General features: G+C 51.8%; 7 protein-coding genes across 7 annotated transcripts; 4 read left to right on the top strand and 3 right to left on the bottom strand.

The window, feature by feature from the left end:
- Positions 1-1,577: 1,577 nt before the first annotated feature.
- COCMIDRAFT_35100 (uncharacterized protein) lies at positions 1,578-2,098 on the top strand (the record flags this gene model as incomplete). The annotated part of the gene is made up of 2 exons (XM_007687897.1): positions 1,578-1,646; positions 1,790-2,098. 2 exons carry the CDS (start codon positions 1,578-1,580, stop codon positions 2,096-2,098), a joined length of 378 nt encoding a protein of 125 aa, XP_007686087.1.
- Positions 2,099-2,309: 211 nt separating this feature from the next.
- On the bottom strand, positions 2,310-2,552 carry COCMIDRAFT_90366 (uncharacterized protein; the record flags this gene model as incomplete). The annotated part of the gene is made up of 1 exon (XM_007687932.1): positions 2,310-2,552. The coding sequence occupies one exon, from the start codon at positions 2,550-2,552 to the stop codon at positions 2,310-2,312; it is 243 nt and encodes an 80-aa protein (XP_007686122.1).
- Positions 2,553-4,997: 2,445 nt separating this feature from the next.
- COCMIDRAFT_90382 (uncharacterized protein) lies at positions 4,998-6,616 on the top strand (the record flags this gene model as incomplete). The annotated part of the gene is made up of 8 exons (XM_007687931.1): positions 4,998-5,204; positions 5,260-5,332; positions 5,384-5,430; positions 5,479-5,554; positions 5,613-5,715; positions 5,773-5,976; positions 6,030-6,097; positions 6,174-6,616. The coding sequence occupies 8 exons, from the start codon at positions 4,998-5,000 to the stop codon at positions 6,614-6,616; spliced, it is 1,221 nt and encodes a 406-aa protein (XP_007686121.1).
- A 1,236-nt stretch (positions 6,617-7,852) lies between these two features.
- On the top strand, positions 7,853-9,244 carry COCMIDRAFT_90302 (uncharacterized protein; the record flags this gene model as incomplete). The annotated part of the gene is made up of 1 exon (XM_007687930.1): positions 7,853-9,244. The coding sequence occupies one exon, from the start codon at positions 7,853-7,855 to the stop codon at positions 9,242-9,244; it is 1,392 nt and encodes a 463-aa protein (XP_007686120.1).
- Positions 9,245-9,823: 579 nt separating this feature from the next.
- Positions 9,824-11,335, bottom strand: COCMIDRAFT_24731 (uncharacterized protein; the record flags this gene model as incomplete). The annotated part of the gene is made up of 1 exon (XM_007687884.1): positions 9,824-11,335. The coding sequence occupies one exon, from the start codon at positions 11,333-11,335 to the stop codon at positions 9,824-9,826; it is 1,512 nt and encodes a 503-aa protein (XP_007686074.1).
- A 1,089-nt stretch (positions 11,336-12,424) lies between these two features.
- Positions 12,425-14,108, top strand: COCMIDRAFT_3664 (GMC oxidoreductase; the record flags this gene model as incomplete). Its single annotated transcript, XM_007687872.1, has 2 exons — positions 12,425-13,518; positions 13,571-14,108. 2 exons carry the CDS (start codon positions 12,425-12,427, stop codon positions 14,106-14,108), a joined length of 1,632 nt encoding a protein of 543 aa, XP_007686062.1.
- A 537-nt stretch (positions 14,109-14,645) lies between these two features.
- On the bottom strand, positions 14,646-15,680 carry COCMIDRAFT_3663 (uncharacterized protein; the record flags this gene model as incomplete). The annotated part of the gene is made up of 2 exons (XM_007687871.1): positions 14,646-15,239; positions 15,297-15,680. The coding sequence occupies 2 exons, from the start codon at positions 15,678-15,680 to the stop codon at positions 14,646-14,648; spliced, it is 978 nt and encodes a 325-aa protein (XP_007686061.1).
- Positions 15,681-16,159: the final 479 nt, after the last annotated feature.

Genomic DNA, 16,159 nt, shown 5'->3' with positions numbered 1-16,159 from the left:
CAGCTTTTCCCTCTTCGCAGAATATCTTCTATCAAAGACTTAAGGGGATTTTCAGGTACTTGGCTCTCATTGTGGGGTGGTGAAAGGGAGGAAGGTAAGCGGATGTATTGTTTGTGGGTTGGATGGTGTCATGAGGCTTTTCTTTGATGGGCGAAGAGGAATAGGGGCTGATAGCAATTCTTGAGGGCCGATAGATATGTCGGTAGATGAGCGTAGATGAGGAGTGGTGGGAAAATATGTACCGGGAAGGTGGGGGAATGGTAGATAGGCTGGGTAAACAGGGGACAGGTGCGTGGAAAAAAGGTTTTGGAGAGGGGTAAGGGGTAAAGGGGGGTTGCTGGTCGTTTGTGTCTACCATCCGACGAGAGACCAAAATTAGTCTATATGCTTATATGATCTCTGTGTTCATCAAGTAAGGCTTCAGTGGCAGATTACAGTGCTCAGATTTCTGGATTCAATTTGATCTACGGCAAAGTGGAAATCTCTCAGTTGGAGACCGGGGAGAGTAGATAGTCAGAAGTGTTAGGTGTTATCAAACCAATCCACGTCTGTTGAGAATTTTGCAAATATGCTTGGTTCGATATTGCTTGATGCTGTGATCTCCTAGCATGCTGTTCAGATCGGACTCACACTTGAAAGAAGCCTGGATCTGTGTATTAGTATAGTGTTCTTTCAGACTGAATTTGCGTGGCCGAACTGTCTTGTGTGAGGAAGGGGAAGGAGCGGTCAAGAGCAGCGTTAGACGAGGGGGAAGTAAGCAGTAATCGTATCAATGAAAGACTGTCAGATGCTGAAACAATTCAACATTCACGGTCAGGTGGGTATGCTTGGATCTTTTTCCTGCCACGTGCTTTATTTTCTCTGTGGGAATAGTTGAATCGCTATGTTCCTGCGGGGCGTACATGGGCTTTTTTTCTTGCTCAAAATACCCCCGGCAAGATTGGAATGTTGTTTTTTCCGTGTCAATTCCACAATCTCATATGAATTTTGAAAATTTGTCTCTTTCAGTCCAGCTTTGTTACTGTAAAGATACCGAGGCAAGTTTAGTAGACCCTGGATGCTCATTTGACTGGAGCAATCTCTCCATTCCGAGATTTTTCCCAGGACCCCGCTTCCAAGGGAAAACTCAGAGTCTGGACGGTGCTCTATCTCTGCTTGGGTTCGAATAGAAGATAGACAATGTTGACTCCGCCTTACGCGCGTTACAATCTGACACGCGTAGCCTCGGTGTGGTATATGTAGTAAGTAAGGCTGCACCCAATCGGCCCGAAAAAACAAGACATTATTGTGGCAAATTGCAGTCAGTGAAGGCTTGCTGTTGAAATCGTAACGGCGAATGCACCGGGCGTGGATGGTTATTTCTTGGAAACTGGGGTTGTTGCAGGCCGTCATGTGCTTTCAACACCAAAATACGGCCGTAGAAAGGTATGGTCCATTATCGGTCCGGGTACGCATAAGAATTGAGGGTCCTTCCTATTTGAGCTGTGTGGCGCCTAGAACCTGTTTCACGCCCACTCTCGACCACTCCTTCAACGTCACCAGATACCACACCCTTCAAGAGACGACAGTTCAATAACATGTCGTCGCAAATGACTCGCTCAACAGTCGTGATCTGCATCGTAAACGGGAGGGAACACGGGTCTGGAGTACCGGCCCACAAGGCCGCTCAGTGGACACGGCTCTGAAAGAGACGCACAGGACGAGGTACCTGGGGGCGGGAAAACAGCGGTTCATCCCCAAAATGGTACCACGACCGCTGCACGCGGCTCCGCCCCTACGAACGACCAAGAAAGAGATAGCAATCGTATGGTGGGTTACGAAAGCCGGACCAGCAAGGTCAGATCCACAGCCACTCGAACACCATATAGCCCCGCAGGGGTTTTGTCAACGACCGTTGTTGCAGGTGCTAGGATCCTTTGCCCCGCCTTCAACATGGCCTGACTCCCAACGGTATCAGGTCAAAGTTCAAGTCCAAGCATTTGCTAACCCATTTGATATATGTCCCGTTGGGTGTGGCTGCGATTGTGCATTCGTCCAGAGCCTCGGCACTCTCCACGATCAGCACCAATTCAGCTACTTTCAGTTTCAACCCTCCTGAATTGGCCCTCGACGACTGGTACGTGTTGGACGATTTTCGTCAACATGCAGCTATTTTAGAGAAGGCGTGTTTAGAGCCGGACCTCACCCATGACAGGAAATGACCACCGCTTCTTGTACTCTTGCAGTCCCAGTATAATGGCTCTCGACCACCACTACAACTTGGAACTACTCTACACATGGAATGTCCCATGGATCTCAACACCACATTCTCATTCTACAAGGCGCGTGTGACCCCCAGCCACCCCAAAGATGCTATCCAGAGCGAATTGGCGGTTACGTGGTCCAGTGTATATATTGCATCTGGCATGGCACATGATTTTGTGCAGGGAGTACATGTGGACCGATTCTTGATCTGGGTATGGCTCAGTGTAAGCTTGCCCAGGTTTGCTCATTGCCAAAATGAACTGCACATCCGTCCTTGGCAAAATGACAAGGTCTGCTCGAAGTGGCATTGCTTGTCGTTTTCATCTCACGATAGGCAAAACCCGGTATTTTTCACCGCTCTTCAAACTGTTACAAAATCCACCCCAAAGGTTAAACCCAGCACATATTAAGAGCATTAATCTCCGGAGCACGACAGTGCCGCGTTTTCCGATTGGACTCATCGAGTACATTGGCCTGGGCATTTTGGATACATGACCAACACTGAGGAGGTTGTCGCGCTCTACCCCGGTGCTACTGTGATGTTGGAAAGCAACTGGCAAACACCCCCGTTCTTGAACCCCCCACGCGACTTGCTTTGATTGAGATGGGTATGATCGGCTAAGAACCTCCATTGCACGTCTGCAACAAAGCCCGACCAGGCGTTGTAGCCACTTGTGCGATAGTTCGTATGCGTTTGTAGACTTTGGGCGAACACCATTGCACCTTCAAGGTCCGAGTTGATTGCTCATACATCGAATAAGTCTCAAGCGCTACATTGCAACGACGCCAGATGTTCTACCGTCACACAAATTACACACTTCAACTGTACTTACAATGAGCTTTAGATCATTCCCTTTTAGAGACGATTGTTGATAACGACATCATCAACGAAGCAACAAAGCGCCTACCATTTTGAGACACGGTTTCTAAACTTGCCGCCAATGGCACTCCGAGGTGCTATTGCCCTGTCGTGTTCTGTCGAATGACAGATAGAAGCGCCCTAAACTCTTGCCCTTTATGGCAGCTCTTGTTCGGGATCTACACTAGTATCATACCAGGATACTACACCCTGTTTTTGTTGCAGCGATTGTTACACTCTTTGCACACACTACACAAGAGATACATGGCATAAGCATCCACACACGCAGGGATACGCATATGATGAGACAGCTACCGGTGTCGGTTGCAGAGCGAAATTCACCGCCATCTACGTTTGAGATCGAAGACGTCACCACGTCATCATGTTCATAAGTGCCGAATTGGACTGCAATTGGAATCAATGGAATATACCGCTACTATACAAGCGACGATGCATTCTGGTCGACCACATTCTGGAGTCAGGCATAACATCGGGTAGCTGACAAAGTTCTGCGTGGGCGTAAATCAATACAAGGCTTGCCAAGAGCGCGGGGACAATGCGATTTTGGGTTACGTTACGGGCCGAAAATTGCATCAAGATGAACCATCACGCGTCTGGCTGCACGTAAGGCGTTGTATCCTAGCACGTAGTTGCCGTCTAGGTGAAACACTACGCCAACCTGAGTCGCTACCCGATGTCATCCTAAGGTGCGCTTCCAGAAACTAGTAAGAGCCGTTCGGCTTTATCTTTGACACTACAGTGTGACAGGCAGCCGGGTTTGATTGTCCGATTCACCTTCCACATTGCGGGCACAGTTGACCTCTGGTACATCTATGTGCATAGACGGCCACAGGCACGTGGCAAAGTACCGGTCAGTCTAGCAGCAATTGCCGGACACTAGGAAGCAAGGCGCGCAAAACGCATCGGTCCTCGCCGACCCTGATGTTTCAAGGACGAGCTCAAGGTTCACCCAAACTTGGGGGGCATTACCAATAATACGGATCGCCCAGCAGGGATCATGTCGATTACCACACGCTTTTGCCCAGGAACGGCGGATTCGAGGCCAACCACGAAGGATTGTTGGGGAAAAAAAATCGTTCCATTGCCCACAACAGTTAGGTTTTGCTCAGCTTGCAAGATGGGGCATTCTTGCACAACTCAACTCGGGAGTTGTGATAAGTAATGTCACGGCAGTCCCAGCGATGCGACACAGCGGGGGCGCATGGATCCTACAACGGCTGTGCAGCCACGTGCAGCACTTATCCAGTGATTCAAGTAACAGGGGTGTTAATCTGGTGGTCCTAACCCGTCAATTCAGCTGAGGGCCAGCATACGCCCCATTATAGCTGCCGCGGCAAAATAACAATTGCAATCCTAATCACCCCCTGAGCTACACTATGCGCCGTGGGGAGGCAAAGCAAGAGACCAAGCATTTGCAGACGAGAATTGGCTCATTAGTAGCCTATCTGCGTGCCACAATACTATTACTAGATATTGAACTGACATGGTTTCTTTCTGACTGGTGGGGAATCACAAAAGGCAGACCCGCCCATGGTTGCAAATCATGTCGTCGGGAAGGGTAGCCTGGGGATCGGTAATCGTCTTCGGACAATGGGCTTGTTTTGAGCAAGTGCTGGCAACGACCATCCCGCGTCATGCAACCGACATGCCGTAGTCTACTCCAAGACAGTTTCAAATTCTTGTCGATGGCTGGCTGTGCCTATGTACCGCGGGGTACATGTGCTGTATGCCGGCTATAATATCCGCGGATGCTCCCGAGCGCTGCGCCCCTTGCCTTTTGCCTTTTGCTTTTTGGGAGCCACTGTTTATTTTCATCTTTCTTTTTTCTGATTTCGTCTTCGAGTCGACTCACCGTTTCGGTGCGCGAGACGAAATGACCTCGAGGTTTCCCACGGCGGAGGAGTTCGCGTCGTTCCCGCCGCCGAATTATGTCAACCCAACGAATCATTTGCCCATGGCACTGGGCGTCGTCATTCCAATGAGTGTTCTGGTCACCGTTTTCATGTCATGTCGACTGTACTGCCGGACTGTTCTTGTCAAGACATTGGGATGGGATGATGGGTTGATGTCGATTGCTGCAGTAAGTTTGATATACTAAACCCTACTGATATTTGTTGACAGCTGACCACTCGCAGTTACTGTGTATCGGGAGCAATATCATGCTCATAATATCCATGTTGCCAGAGTACCAGATGGGCTATCACTTATGTATGCTTCTGCTCTCTGATATAACTAATTCCATCAACTGATCTCAAAAAGGGGATATTCATCCGGAAAAGCTCTATGGCTCGATGAAGGCCGCTCAGGTATGTTGGATAGAATACCAGGAGGTGCTCATGCTTACGCTTATCTAGATGGGTATGGCTACTCAGCTGCTCTTTACTGCCATCACGACTTTTATGAAAGTCGCCATTCTTCTGACCTACATACGTAAGTGGGCATCGAGCTACAAAGTCGACCAAACCGCAACCTGACACGGAGTGCGTAGGAATCTTTCCAGCCAAGCTCGATAGGTGGTTTTGCCATCTGATGATCTTCTACACAGTAACGCTCAACACAGCTTGCTTTTTCGTGACACTATTCCAATGCTCGTAAGAATCATCTTCGACTTTGCCTTGGGCACGAGGTACTGATAACGGGTATCACAGGCCGGCAAGCACCTACTGGAAAGTCTTCGAGTTTATTGGCACTGCCAAGTGCCTTAACATCAAAGTCATATACTATTTTCACGGCGGCCAAAATACCTTGAGCGACTTCATAGTCTTTCTGTGGCCCGCAAGAAACCTCATCAACGTCCAGGTGTCACAGCGGCAGCGGTTTACGCTGATTATGATGTTTTCACTTGGCGTAATGTGAGTCTCCTTTTGTCTTTCAGCTTGCAAATCCAACCCTAACGTCTCAATAGTGTATGCATTGCTGGAATTGTACGACTCTACTTCACGTATCGATACCTTGTTTCCTTTGACGCATTTTGTATGTCATTTTTTTCCTCTTACCTTGAGCGATCACATGATCCAGCCGAGCATAGATACTAAGACGATAACAACAGGGTACGGAGGCTCAGTCTTTATTATCATGTCCATCGAAAGCGCTGTGGGCGTCGCATGCGGATGCCTTCCAGGCTGCAAGCCTTTGATGAACAAAATGTTTCCGCGCATCTTTGCCAGCTCTTCACAGTCATCATACCCCCGTCGGTCGGCACATTTGCGTGCGCACAAAGGCATCCAAGAGTCTTTTTCGGGAGCACGTTCGGCACAAGCATCGTACAACCAGAAGGAAGATAACCCGAACGTAATGGAAAAAGCGATGCGACGAGATACACCGTCAAGTCATGAGGTAGTAGTAAGCCCGTCAAAACCACATCCTCAGCATCCAGGGCTACGGCCGCCCAGTCGAGCCGCGTTTCCCGGAGGAAGAAGAGAGGGATACAGCGAGCTAGACAACGGGAGCGACGACAGCATAGAAATGTTCTTGTTATTGCAGCGAAACTAGAAGATGTACATGATTCTTTTTTCTTGGGGAGTTTGCATTGATACCCTAAAACCCCCCGTGTTATGCCGGGCTCATGAATACATGGTTAGTAATTCCAGTCTTCTCCTGACCTGCTTGGATAACTCGGCCGGGCGGTAGAACTCCGGAGTCCGGGCTAGGCATCCGCATTGTGGTGATGTCGAATAACATGGATTCCGCGGGCCGATTGTGCAGACTACTACGACATATGACAGGATTAACTAGCATGTATATGAGGCGGCTGGCGGCGGGCGTATTTCGCAACAGTGGTTTTTGTTGAGTTTGTACCTGGTTATCGGGATGGGAAAGCATGGTCTATGCCTGCCGAGTGCCCATCCGGCCATGCTCCCCAGGGCAAAGCAGAATCCCTCGTCGGTCGGTTGGGATCCCATTCACCCAAACCGCAGAGCACAGACTAGTACATTTTGCGCACTACTAGGCGAGATGATACGTGCCCAGTCGGCCACAAGGGACAAGGATCTATCTTGCAAGAATAGCACTGCACCAGCCCCCAACCCCGCCCATGCTTGACCACATTACACGCATGGATCATTTCCTTCATCCGCTTTTTTTGTCCTGCCTTGCTCTCCATCTATTCTGCTGTTGGCGAATTAGTGAGCGCTGTCGCCGTCGCGGAGTAACGAAGCGTGACACTGGATGCAGATGGCGCCATGCATGCCAAACTCGACTAGTCCATGTGTTGCTGCAATCGCGCGGCCAGCCAGAGAGCCCAAAGCCGAAACGGACCGGTGGTGAAGACATTGATTCATGCTTTTGCGACGTGGGTTAGATGCCGTGAGGCGGAATCGAGGCGACTACGGAGGAATGAGGGGTGTCCTTTCTCTTTTACTCCTACTGCATATGTTTTTACACGGTGCTTGTTCCTCGCCATCATTCTTGCAACACTCCTTCCACTATCGTGTCCCGACTACTTTTGCCGAATCGCGACCCAGACTCCGTATATCGAGAATTGTTTTGAGAATTTGGTGAAGGATACTTGGCGTACATTTTTCTTCGCTCTCTAGTGGGGGATCGTCGACTGTACCACCTGCCTGTTCATATCGCGGGGAGTACTAACGATAGCCTCGCGGACACGAATGTTATACGAGTGACCGTTCGGCAGTTAGTCCATTCTTTTGGGGACGAACATCCTTTCCCACACATCTCCAGGACGACATCTATAATCTCTGAGACCCTCGTGAATCCTGCTTGCTAATCATGGCGACAACACCGGTTGAACACGCAACGACGACGGCTAAGTTTCCCACACGCCAAAAGCCGCTTCCCTATACTTTTGTTAATGGGCGCCGTACCCCTCTTTCGTCCATTCTTCCGCCCCTCGTCTTCGGCACCGCAACCTTCAACCACCTATACAATACTGATCCCTATGCCCTCGACACCACGGGTCTCGTCACATCTGCCCTCACACATGGCATCCGCGCTTTTGACACATCGCCCTACTACGGGCCCTCTGAACAATTACTCGGCGATGCGCTCGCCACACCTTTTGTCCGCGAGACGTTTCCGCGCAGCTCATACATGATATTGACAAAAGTCGGGCGGATAGAAAGCGAGGAGTTTGATTACAGCAAAGAGTGGGTTCGATATAGCGTCCAGAGGAGTCTGCAGCGCATGCAAACAGAGTACCTGGATCTCGTATACTGCCACGACGTTGAGTTTGTAAGCGCGGCCGAGGTCCTGGAAGCAATCAAGGAGTTGCGCCGCATCAGAGACGAGGAGGGAACAATCAGATACATTGGCATCTCCGGATATCCGCTCGATGTACTGGGCGACTTGGCCGAGCTCATTCTGCGCGAGACGGGCGAGCCCCTCGACGCAGTGCAGTCGTATGCAAACTTTACGCTTCAGAACCAGGAGCTCGCCGGTAAAAAAGGAGTCTTGCGTCTGAAGAACGCAGGCGTGGACGTTGTCCCCAACGCATCGATTCTCGGCATGGGACTTCTTCGTCATGAAGGCATCCCCGTCGGTGCACTAGGTGACTTCCATCCTGCACCCTCGGACGTCCGCGAAGCCGTGCGCAAAGCCAGCGAGTTCTGCGACGGCTACGGCGAGCGCATCGAAGTCATCGCCATACGCTTCGCGCTCGAAACATGGATCTCAGCCGGCGCACTGTGCGGCTCCAAAGGCGACCCCGCGTCCGGTCTTCCCTGGCAACACGAATCTATCGACGACGTTGGCGGCTCTAAGCTCGGCGTCAGCGTCATCGGCGTGTCGCGCGCAGAGGAACTGGAAAAGACGATGCTGGTCTGGCGCTCGATTCTCGACGGCCTCGAAGGCGGCCAGGAAACCGCTGTCCAGGCTGGCCGCTGGTACCGTGCGTGGGAGTGGAGTACGAATCGCCGAAAGGCAGTCCAGATTCTTGCAGAGGGCGTGCAGGAGGTTCTCGGTAAGGCATTCGGGTACACGTGGGCGAGTCCCAACCCGGGCTATGTGAATAAGAGGGTCAAGATGGGTGTCCCGGATAACGATGCGTCTGCGCCCAAGAGCGAGGCATCGCATTTGACGCCTGCGGCTAGCCCCGCTGCCTTGCCCGTGAAAAATGTAGCGGATGTTACTACTGAAGATGAAAAGGTCTTGCCGTTGAGGTAGCACACGAAGGGGAGGGAGATGGAAATTGTTTGCATAAACCCTCCCGCCTAAAGTTTTTTCGAAAACCAAACATATACATACCCTACGCAAATGTAAACAATTGCCCCTACGATCCTATCTTTAAGTCTCGGCTCTTCCTCGTTTTCTTCTTTTTCTTCTTCTTTTCTTTTTTCACTTGCAAAGTTTGTTCTTATCAATGACATGGAAGATATGGGTTGATAAAGTTTCACGAATTAAGATCCTGGCCTGCATTGCATTTCCCCTGCGTTTTTGTACACCGTGCATCGAGCCAATAATGGGGTGTCGGTATGTTTCCTTATTTGGCTATTTTCAATGACATGTGGGAGTGAAGGGAAAGTTTTGAATCGGAGTATAGGATTACACGTAGCAAGAAAAAAAGAAAGAGAGAGGGAAGAGAGAGAGAAGATGTGAAGACGAAAGGGGGACATGAGGTAGATATCTCGTAACATCGTCAGATTCCGAAATGTCATAACAAACTATCCTTGAATAATATACATATAAAAAAAGATTTTCCAATTCCGCTTCCCATCCGCACCCCTTCGTAATCGGAAATATCCTTTACAACTTGGCAAAAACCGTCGGCACCACACCCCCCATCTCAACCAGCGTACTCTTATTCCTCACCCAGGCCTCGAGCCCCCTCTTCCCATTCTCAACCCCGACCCCACTCTGTTTCCACCCGCCGACACTCATCTCCGCAGGGCTCTCGCCCCAAGTATTGATCCACGTGATACCGGCCTCTAGCCTCGCAATAACCTTATGCGCGGTATTGAGATCTTTGGTGAAGATACCGGCGGCGAGACCGAGAGGGGTGTTGTTTGCGCGGGACACGACTTCGTCAATAGAGGAGTAGGAGAGGATGGACATTACGGGGCCGAAGATTTCTTCTTGGACGATTTTCATCGTGTCGGTGCAGTTTGTGAAGACGGTAGGTTGGACCCAGTAGCCGTTTTTGTAAGATGCATCGGAGTGCGAGGTGAGCCACGCTGGAGACTCTGGGCCACCGTAGAGCAAGGTAGCTTTGTCGGTATCGATGCCGTGGCGGATGTAGGATAGGACTTTTTCGTAGTGCGGTTTTGAGACTAGAGGGCCGAAGTTCGTAGCGGCGTTGTAGAGGTCGCCGGGGCGGATGTATTGCATTTTTTCGATGAGGCGCTTCTCGAATTGTGACTTCATAGCGGCGGGCACGAAGACGCGGGTGCCGTTTGTGCAGACTTGACCCGTGGAGAAGAAGTTTGCGAGCATGGCGCCGTTGACGGCTTGGTCGAGGTCGGCGTCGGGGAGGATGATGCAGGCGGATTTACCGCCGAGCTCCATGGTTACGTATTTCATCTCGCCGGCTGCGCTGCCTGCCACCTTCTTGCCAGTAGAAACTTGGCCCGTGAAGCTGACTTTGGCAATGCCAGAGTGCTTGGTCAGGTATGCGCCTACATCGCCGCCGCCCTGGACTACGTTGAAGACCCCGGGAGGTACACCAGCTTCTGCGTAGATGTCGGCCAAGACGGTGGAGTGGAGAGGTGTGAATTCTGAGGGCTTGTAGATCATGCAGTTTCCAGCGGCGAGGCAGGGAGCCGATTTCCAGAGAGCGATTTGGATGGGATAGTTCCACGCTCCGATTCCTGCGCACACACCCAGAGGACTCTTGGTTGTGTATACCCATGCGTCTGGCCGCAGCGGTGCCGTCTCGCCGTTCATACCGCCTCCTCCGACTAGGTTGGCGAAGAATTCCAAGACATCTGCGCCCGTGACGATGTCGACAGTCGAGGTCTCGGAGAAGGGCTTGCCCGTGTCTGTGGTTTCAATTCTCGCGAGTTCATCGTTTCGCGAGCGCAGAATGGCTGCGGCCCGCTGGAGAATGCGCGCGCGTTCGATGGGAGGCGTGGCGGACCATGCTGGAAAGGCCTTGTGAGCAGAGGCTATGGCGGCATCGATGCCAGCGTTTGTGGTTGCGTGAATGTTCGCAACGGGCTGCGCGGTCGCGGGATCAATCGTTTGGAATGTAGACGAGGAACAGCCTGATTGTATCTTGCCGTCGTAGTAGGCAGAGCGAGGCGCATATGGGAGAGACATGGTCAAAGAGCCTGTTTGGCGCAACGGAGTGGAAGCAACAAGTGAGGATAAAACAGGGCTTGTACGGGAATGTCACGAAGATGGAAATACGGCGGGAAACAAATCAAGCACTGACTGTCGGCTGCAAGGAGTCAGTTTTGTGCTTGAAAGATGATGTAACGTCAAGGTACGAGGATTTGTGCCAACGTTTGTATATAGGTAGGTACTGCATGCAGAGTGACAGCTAGAGGCAGGGGGAGCTTGTATGCAGCCGTTGCACTTTGCTTTCCACTCTGAGGTTAGTTGACGAAGAACCGGGTCGCGTCGGACAAAAAGATGGCCTGGTCGTACGTATGCCAGGAAGTGGAGGGCAATGCGCAGCGGTTTTCAGCGGGATGGCGCGACGTCTTTGAGCTCAGAGTTTCTCGCAGGTGGCACAAAACGCCGTGTCTGATGGCTGTCGTGCTCACCGCCTTTGGATCGGGGAAAGTGCGGCGTGGCATTGCAGGGATCCCACGCTCGGAACATGCAAACTCAGCGGGGTGCGCTAGTCCACATACGGCAATGGCGTCATTGGTCGGTTTTGCGACGCTTTTTTTGCGTTGCCGACCTCTCGACTGACATGGGACGAACGAACGGCGTGAGAGAGAGAGAGCCTGTGATCTGTTCAACGCCATCAGCAGATGAGATACAAATATCGTCTTTGATTCGTCATCAACAACCCCTCCCTCACCTAGTTCACATTTCCCCGCTCAGCCATCGCATTCCCGCTGACACACGCAGCTAAGACGTTGACCAAAGCACGTGCATCGTTCCGGCCCTATCGCAAACGGCCCTTTTTAGGCCCTCTTATCTTGGAAAGCAAGTTACACATCCTGCAGCGGAACTACGACACGCCATCCGCCCAGCCTCACCACTCAATCGACTCACTTTTGGTATCCGAGTCTCTGCCGATCGTGACCACCAGGTCCGTGCTGACAAGACTGACCTTTTCACGCCATAGTCTGCATACATATAAGCTTGCCTCTACGTGAAAACTTGGTTGAGATTAAGGAAGCACCCGTCCTCCTCACCAACTCATTCCTCTTCATCCTTCACCCACACGCAACCATGGCTTTTGAGACTGTGACTTCCATCCCCAAGGATGCTGACTACGACTTTGTCATTGTCGGAGGAGGCACAGCTGGCTGTGTCATTGCCTCGCGCCTCACAGAGTACCTCCCCAACAAGAAAGTCCTCCTAATCGAGGCTGGCCCAAGCGACTTTATGGATGACCGTGTCTTGCTTCTCAAGGACTGGCTCAATCTGCTCGGAGGAGAACTCGACTACGACTACGGCACTACCGAACAGCCCAATGGCAACTCTCACATCCGACACTCACGTGCAAAGGTCCTTGGTGGCTGCTCCTCGCACAACACCCTTATCTCCTTCAGGCCGTTTGAATACGACTGCAAGAGGTGGGAGCAGCAAGGGTGCAGGGGATGGAGCTTCAAGACGTTTATGCGTGTGCTTGACAACCTCCGCAACACCGTTCAGCCCGTGCACGAGAAACACCGAAATCAGCTCTGCCTTGACTGGGTCGAATCTTGCTCAACTTCTTTGAACATTCCCGTAATCCACGATTTCAACCACGAAATCAAGACCAAGGGTGCTCTAAAGCCTTCAGTCGGCTTCTTCTCGGTCGCATACAACCCTGATGATGGTCGCCGAAGCAGCGCTAGTGTAGCCTACATCCATCCAATTCTCCGTGGCGAGGAGACTCGCAACAACCTGACCGTCCTTACCAACGCATGGGTCAGCAAGATCAATGTGTCAGGCAACAAGGTCACTGGCGTTGATATCACCCTCCAGAGCGGCGAGAAGCTCACCCTCAACCCCAAGTGCGAAACCATTCTCTGTGCAGGTGCTGTCGATACGCCACGGTTGATGCTTCTGTCCGGTCTTGGCCCCAAGCAACAACTCTCCGACCTTGGCATTCCAGTCGTAAAGGACTTGCCCGGTGTGGGTGAGAACTTGCTCGACCACCCAGAGAGCATTATCCTCTGGGAGCTCAACAAGCCCGTTCCCGCAAACCAGACTACCCAGGACTCAGATGCTGGTATCTTCCTGCGACGAGAGGTCCCCAACGCGGCTGGTGACGATGGTGAGGTTGTTGACCTCATGATGCACTGCTACCAAATTCCTTTCTGCTTAAACACCGCTCGGTAAGTTGGGAATGACTTTTGAGAAGAATCAAGTTCTAACAAAGAAAAACAGTCTGGGTTACGACTCTCCCATTGACGCCTTCTGCATGACCCCCAACATTCCCCGTCCCCGCTCTCGCGGTCGCCTCTACCTCACTTCTGCCGACCCCAACGTCAAGCCTGCTCTTGACTTCCGCTACTTCACTGACCCCGAGGGCTACGATGCCGCTACTATTGTCGCTGGCCTCAAGGCTGCGCGAGAAGTCGCCAAGCAAGCCCCATTCGCCAACTGGATTAAGCGCGAAGTCGCGCCTGGTCCCCACATCACTTCCGACGAGGATCTCTCCGAGTACGGCCGCCGCGTCGCCCACACCGTCTACCACCCTGCCGGTACCACCAAGATGGGCGACGTCACCAAGGACGAAAAGGCCGTCGTCGATCCGGAACTCAAGGTCCGCGGCCTCAAGGGCGTCCGTATCGCCGACGCCGGTGTTTTCCCCGAGATGCCCACTATCAACCCCATGTTGACTGTTCTTGGTATCGGTGAGCGTGCTGCCGAGCTGATTGCGCAAGAGTGGGGCTGGAAGGGTCTGGAGAAGCAGAAGTTGTAAGTGTGGAGTGTGGAGAGAAAGAAAAAGTGGGTATTTGACAGGCCATTTTTGTTACGATTAGATGATGATGTGTTGTACCATTTCCTTTCATGTCTGTATATCTTGATAGTAGTTATTGCTTTGGTATCCTTATGATGTTACCAGAATACGAACAATACCCCATTTCACGAGTCATGGAATGTTTTGCACGCAAGTATGTGATTTAAGTGTGTGCCATTCAATTACCATACAAGGAGACTAAAAAAGCTCCCAAGTCGGATCAACGCTTCTTCGCTTTGCATGGTTAAGAGGCTCCGACGTTTGTGTGTGTGTGTGTGTCCCCATCCACCTATTTGTACAAAAACCCATTCCTGGAACCCTAGTTACAAAGCAAGAAGTACGGCTGAATCGCCTTAGTGTTGCCTGTACAATCTGCCTTATCGTCCATACAATATACCAAACGCCAGAGTGTTCTCGCTCATGCATGTACGAACTCTCTCGGTCGTCAAACTGAATCGTCAAACTGAGTCATTAAGCTCGCTCAGTTGTCAAGCTCTCTCAGTCATCAAACTCAAATATCCTGACCAAACCATCACCTTCGCCCGCATCTTCTTCATCCTCGCTATTACTCTCTTCACTCTCGCTCTCCTCATCGCTATCCGCAATCGCAAACCGATCATCAAAAGGACCACCACCCTTCATCTCCTGCTCACCCCAACCCGCCTCTTCTCCAACCTCAGTCGCCTTAACCTTTGCCCCACGTACGAAATCGCCCTCAGCATCCGTATCATGCATATCAAGCACATACCTGCCCCTCTCATCGGTGAACTCGCGCTGAACCGCCTCACTCTTCTTGCGTGCCTTGTTCTTTTTCTTGTCCGCGTCTTCTTTCTTCTTGAGCCACTTGCAGATCGGGGCGGGGAGCTCGTTGCGGCCGAAACCGGACTTGGCGAGGCCCCAGCTGGTGAGCGAGGCGGCGTACTTGTTGGTGGTGGAGAGAGCCGCGGCGCTGATGCTCAGGGTGGCTTTGCCCATGCCAGAGGTGGCGAGAGCCGTGGCGTACGAGAGGGTTGCGCTGCCGACCTTGGACATGGCTTTGTTGGAGTCTTGAAGAGCAGCGGACCAGGTGCCTGGGAAGGGGTACGATGGCGACTGTGGGGGGTGGGGGTTAGTGAGGGTTAGTAGAGAAGGTGTGCTTCTGGAGCTCACGTTTGCGGTGGGGGTTTGCGGTGAGAGGTCCTCCCACTCGTTGGCGCTCTCTGGCGACTCGTACTCGGAGAGGGAAGAGTCTTTTTCCTCTTCATCTCCTGTGACTGCAGGGATGTCTGCTGGGTTGATGAAACGGGAGCAGAATGCTTCTGGCTGTGCTTGGTGCGGAACTGAACGGTTGGTATGCAACACTAACTGCTTGCTGCTATGGACTTCATCTTCACTCTCGTCGTTGATGCCGTTGAAGTAACCACGTTTCGGGGGGCTCGACTGATTTCGACCCTTAGGCTGCTCGCGCCGGGTTCGAGAGCGGCCTCTGGATCTGCCCCTGTCGCCCTCGTTGCTGCCTGCAGTCTTGCGCCGCGACCTTGTAGCAAAAGCCATGACACTTGCCGTGTACAGAACTTGGACTTGCTATATCTTCTCAGTGTCAGTATGCGAAATTACAGCAGTGTCCAAAAGCAACGCAAAAACAAGCAAAGCGGCACGAGAGTCCCCGTGCGGTGAGGATGAGGTAGCGACTGCGGCAAAAGGTTCTTCAATTGGGTGTTGGAGATGGTAGAAAAGAAAGCAAGGTTTGGCGGGAGCGCTGCTGGGTTGTTGTGATCAGGTCGCGCTGCGCGTGAACCTGGGTTGTGAAAGTGACTCGCTGCAAACGACTAGCAGGACGTCATAATGTATACAGTGATAGCTAGTAGAGGGAAAAGTGGAGTGTTTGCAGGACAAACGGTCGGCGTTCGTAGGTGCCAAGGTTTTGAGGGACTTATTCGGGTAGATGGTTGTCCCCACACGATTCGCGACCGAATCCAAAGGTAGCCTTACGTTATACAAGGCTGTGGTAGGCCAGTGGGGTTCAGCATGTT

This window comes from Bipolaris oryzae, assembly GCF_000523455.1.
Source record: "Bipolaris oryzae ATCC 44560 unplaced genomic scaffold scaffold_35, whole genome shotgun sequence".
In the NCBI taxonomy this organism is placed as follows: Eukaryota; Fungi; Ascomycota; class Dothideomycetes; order Pleosporales; family Pleosporaceae; genus Bipolaris; species Bipolaris oryzae.
This window is presented reverse-complemented; position numbering and strand designations above follow the sequence as displayed.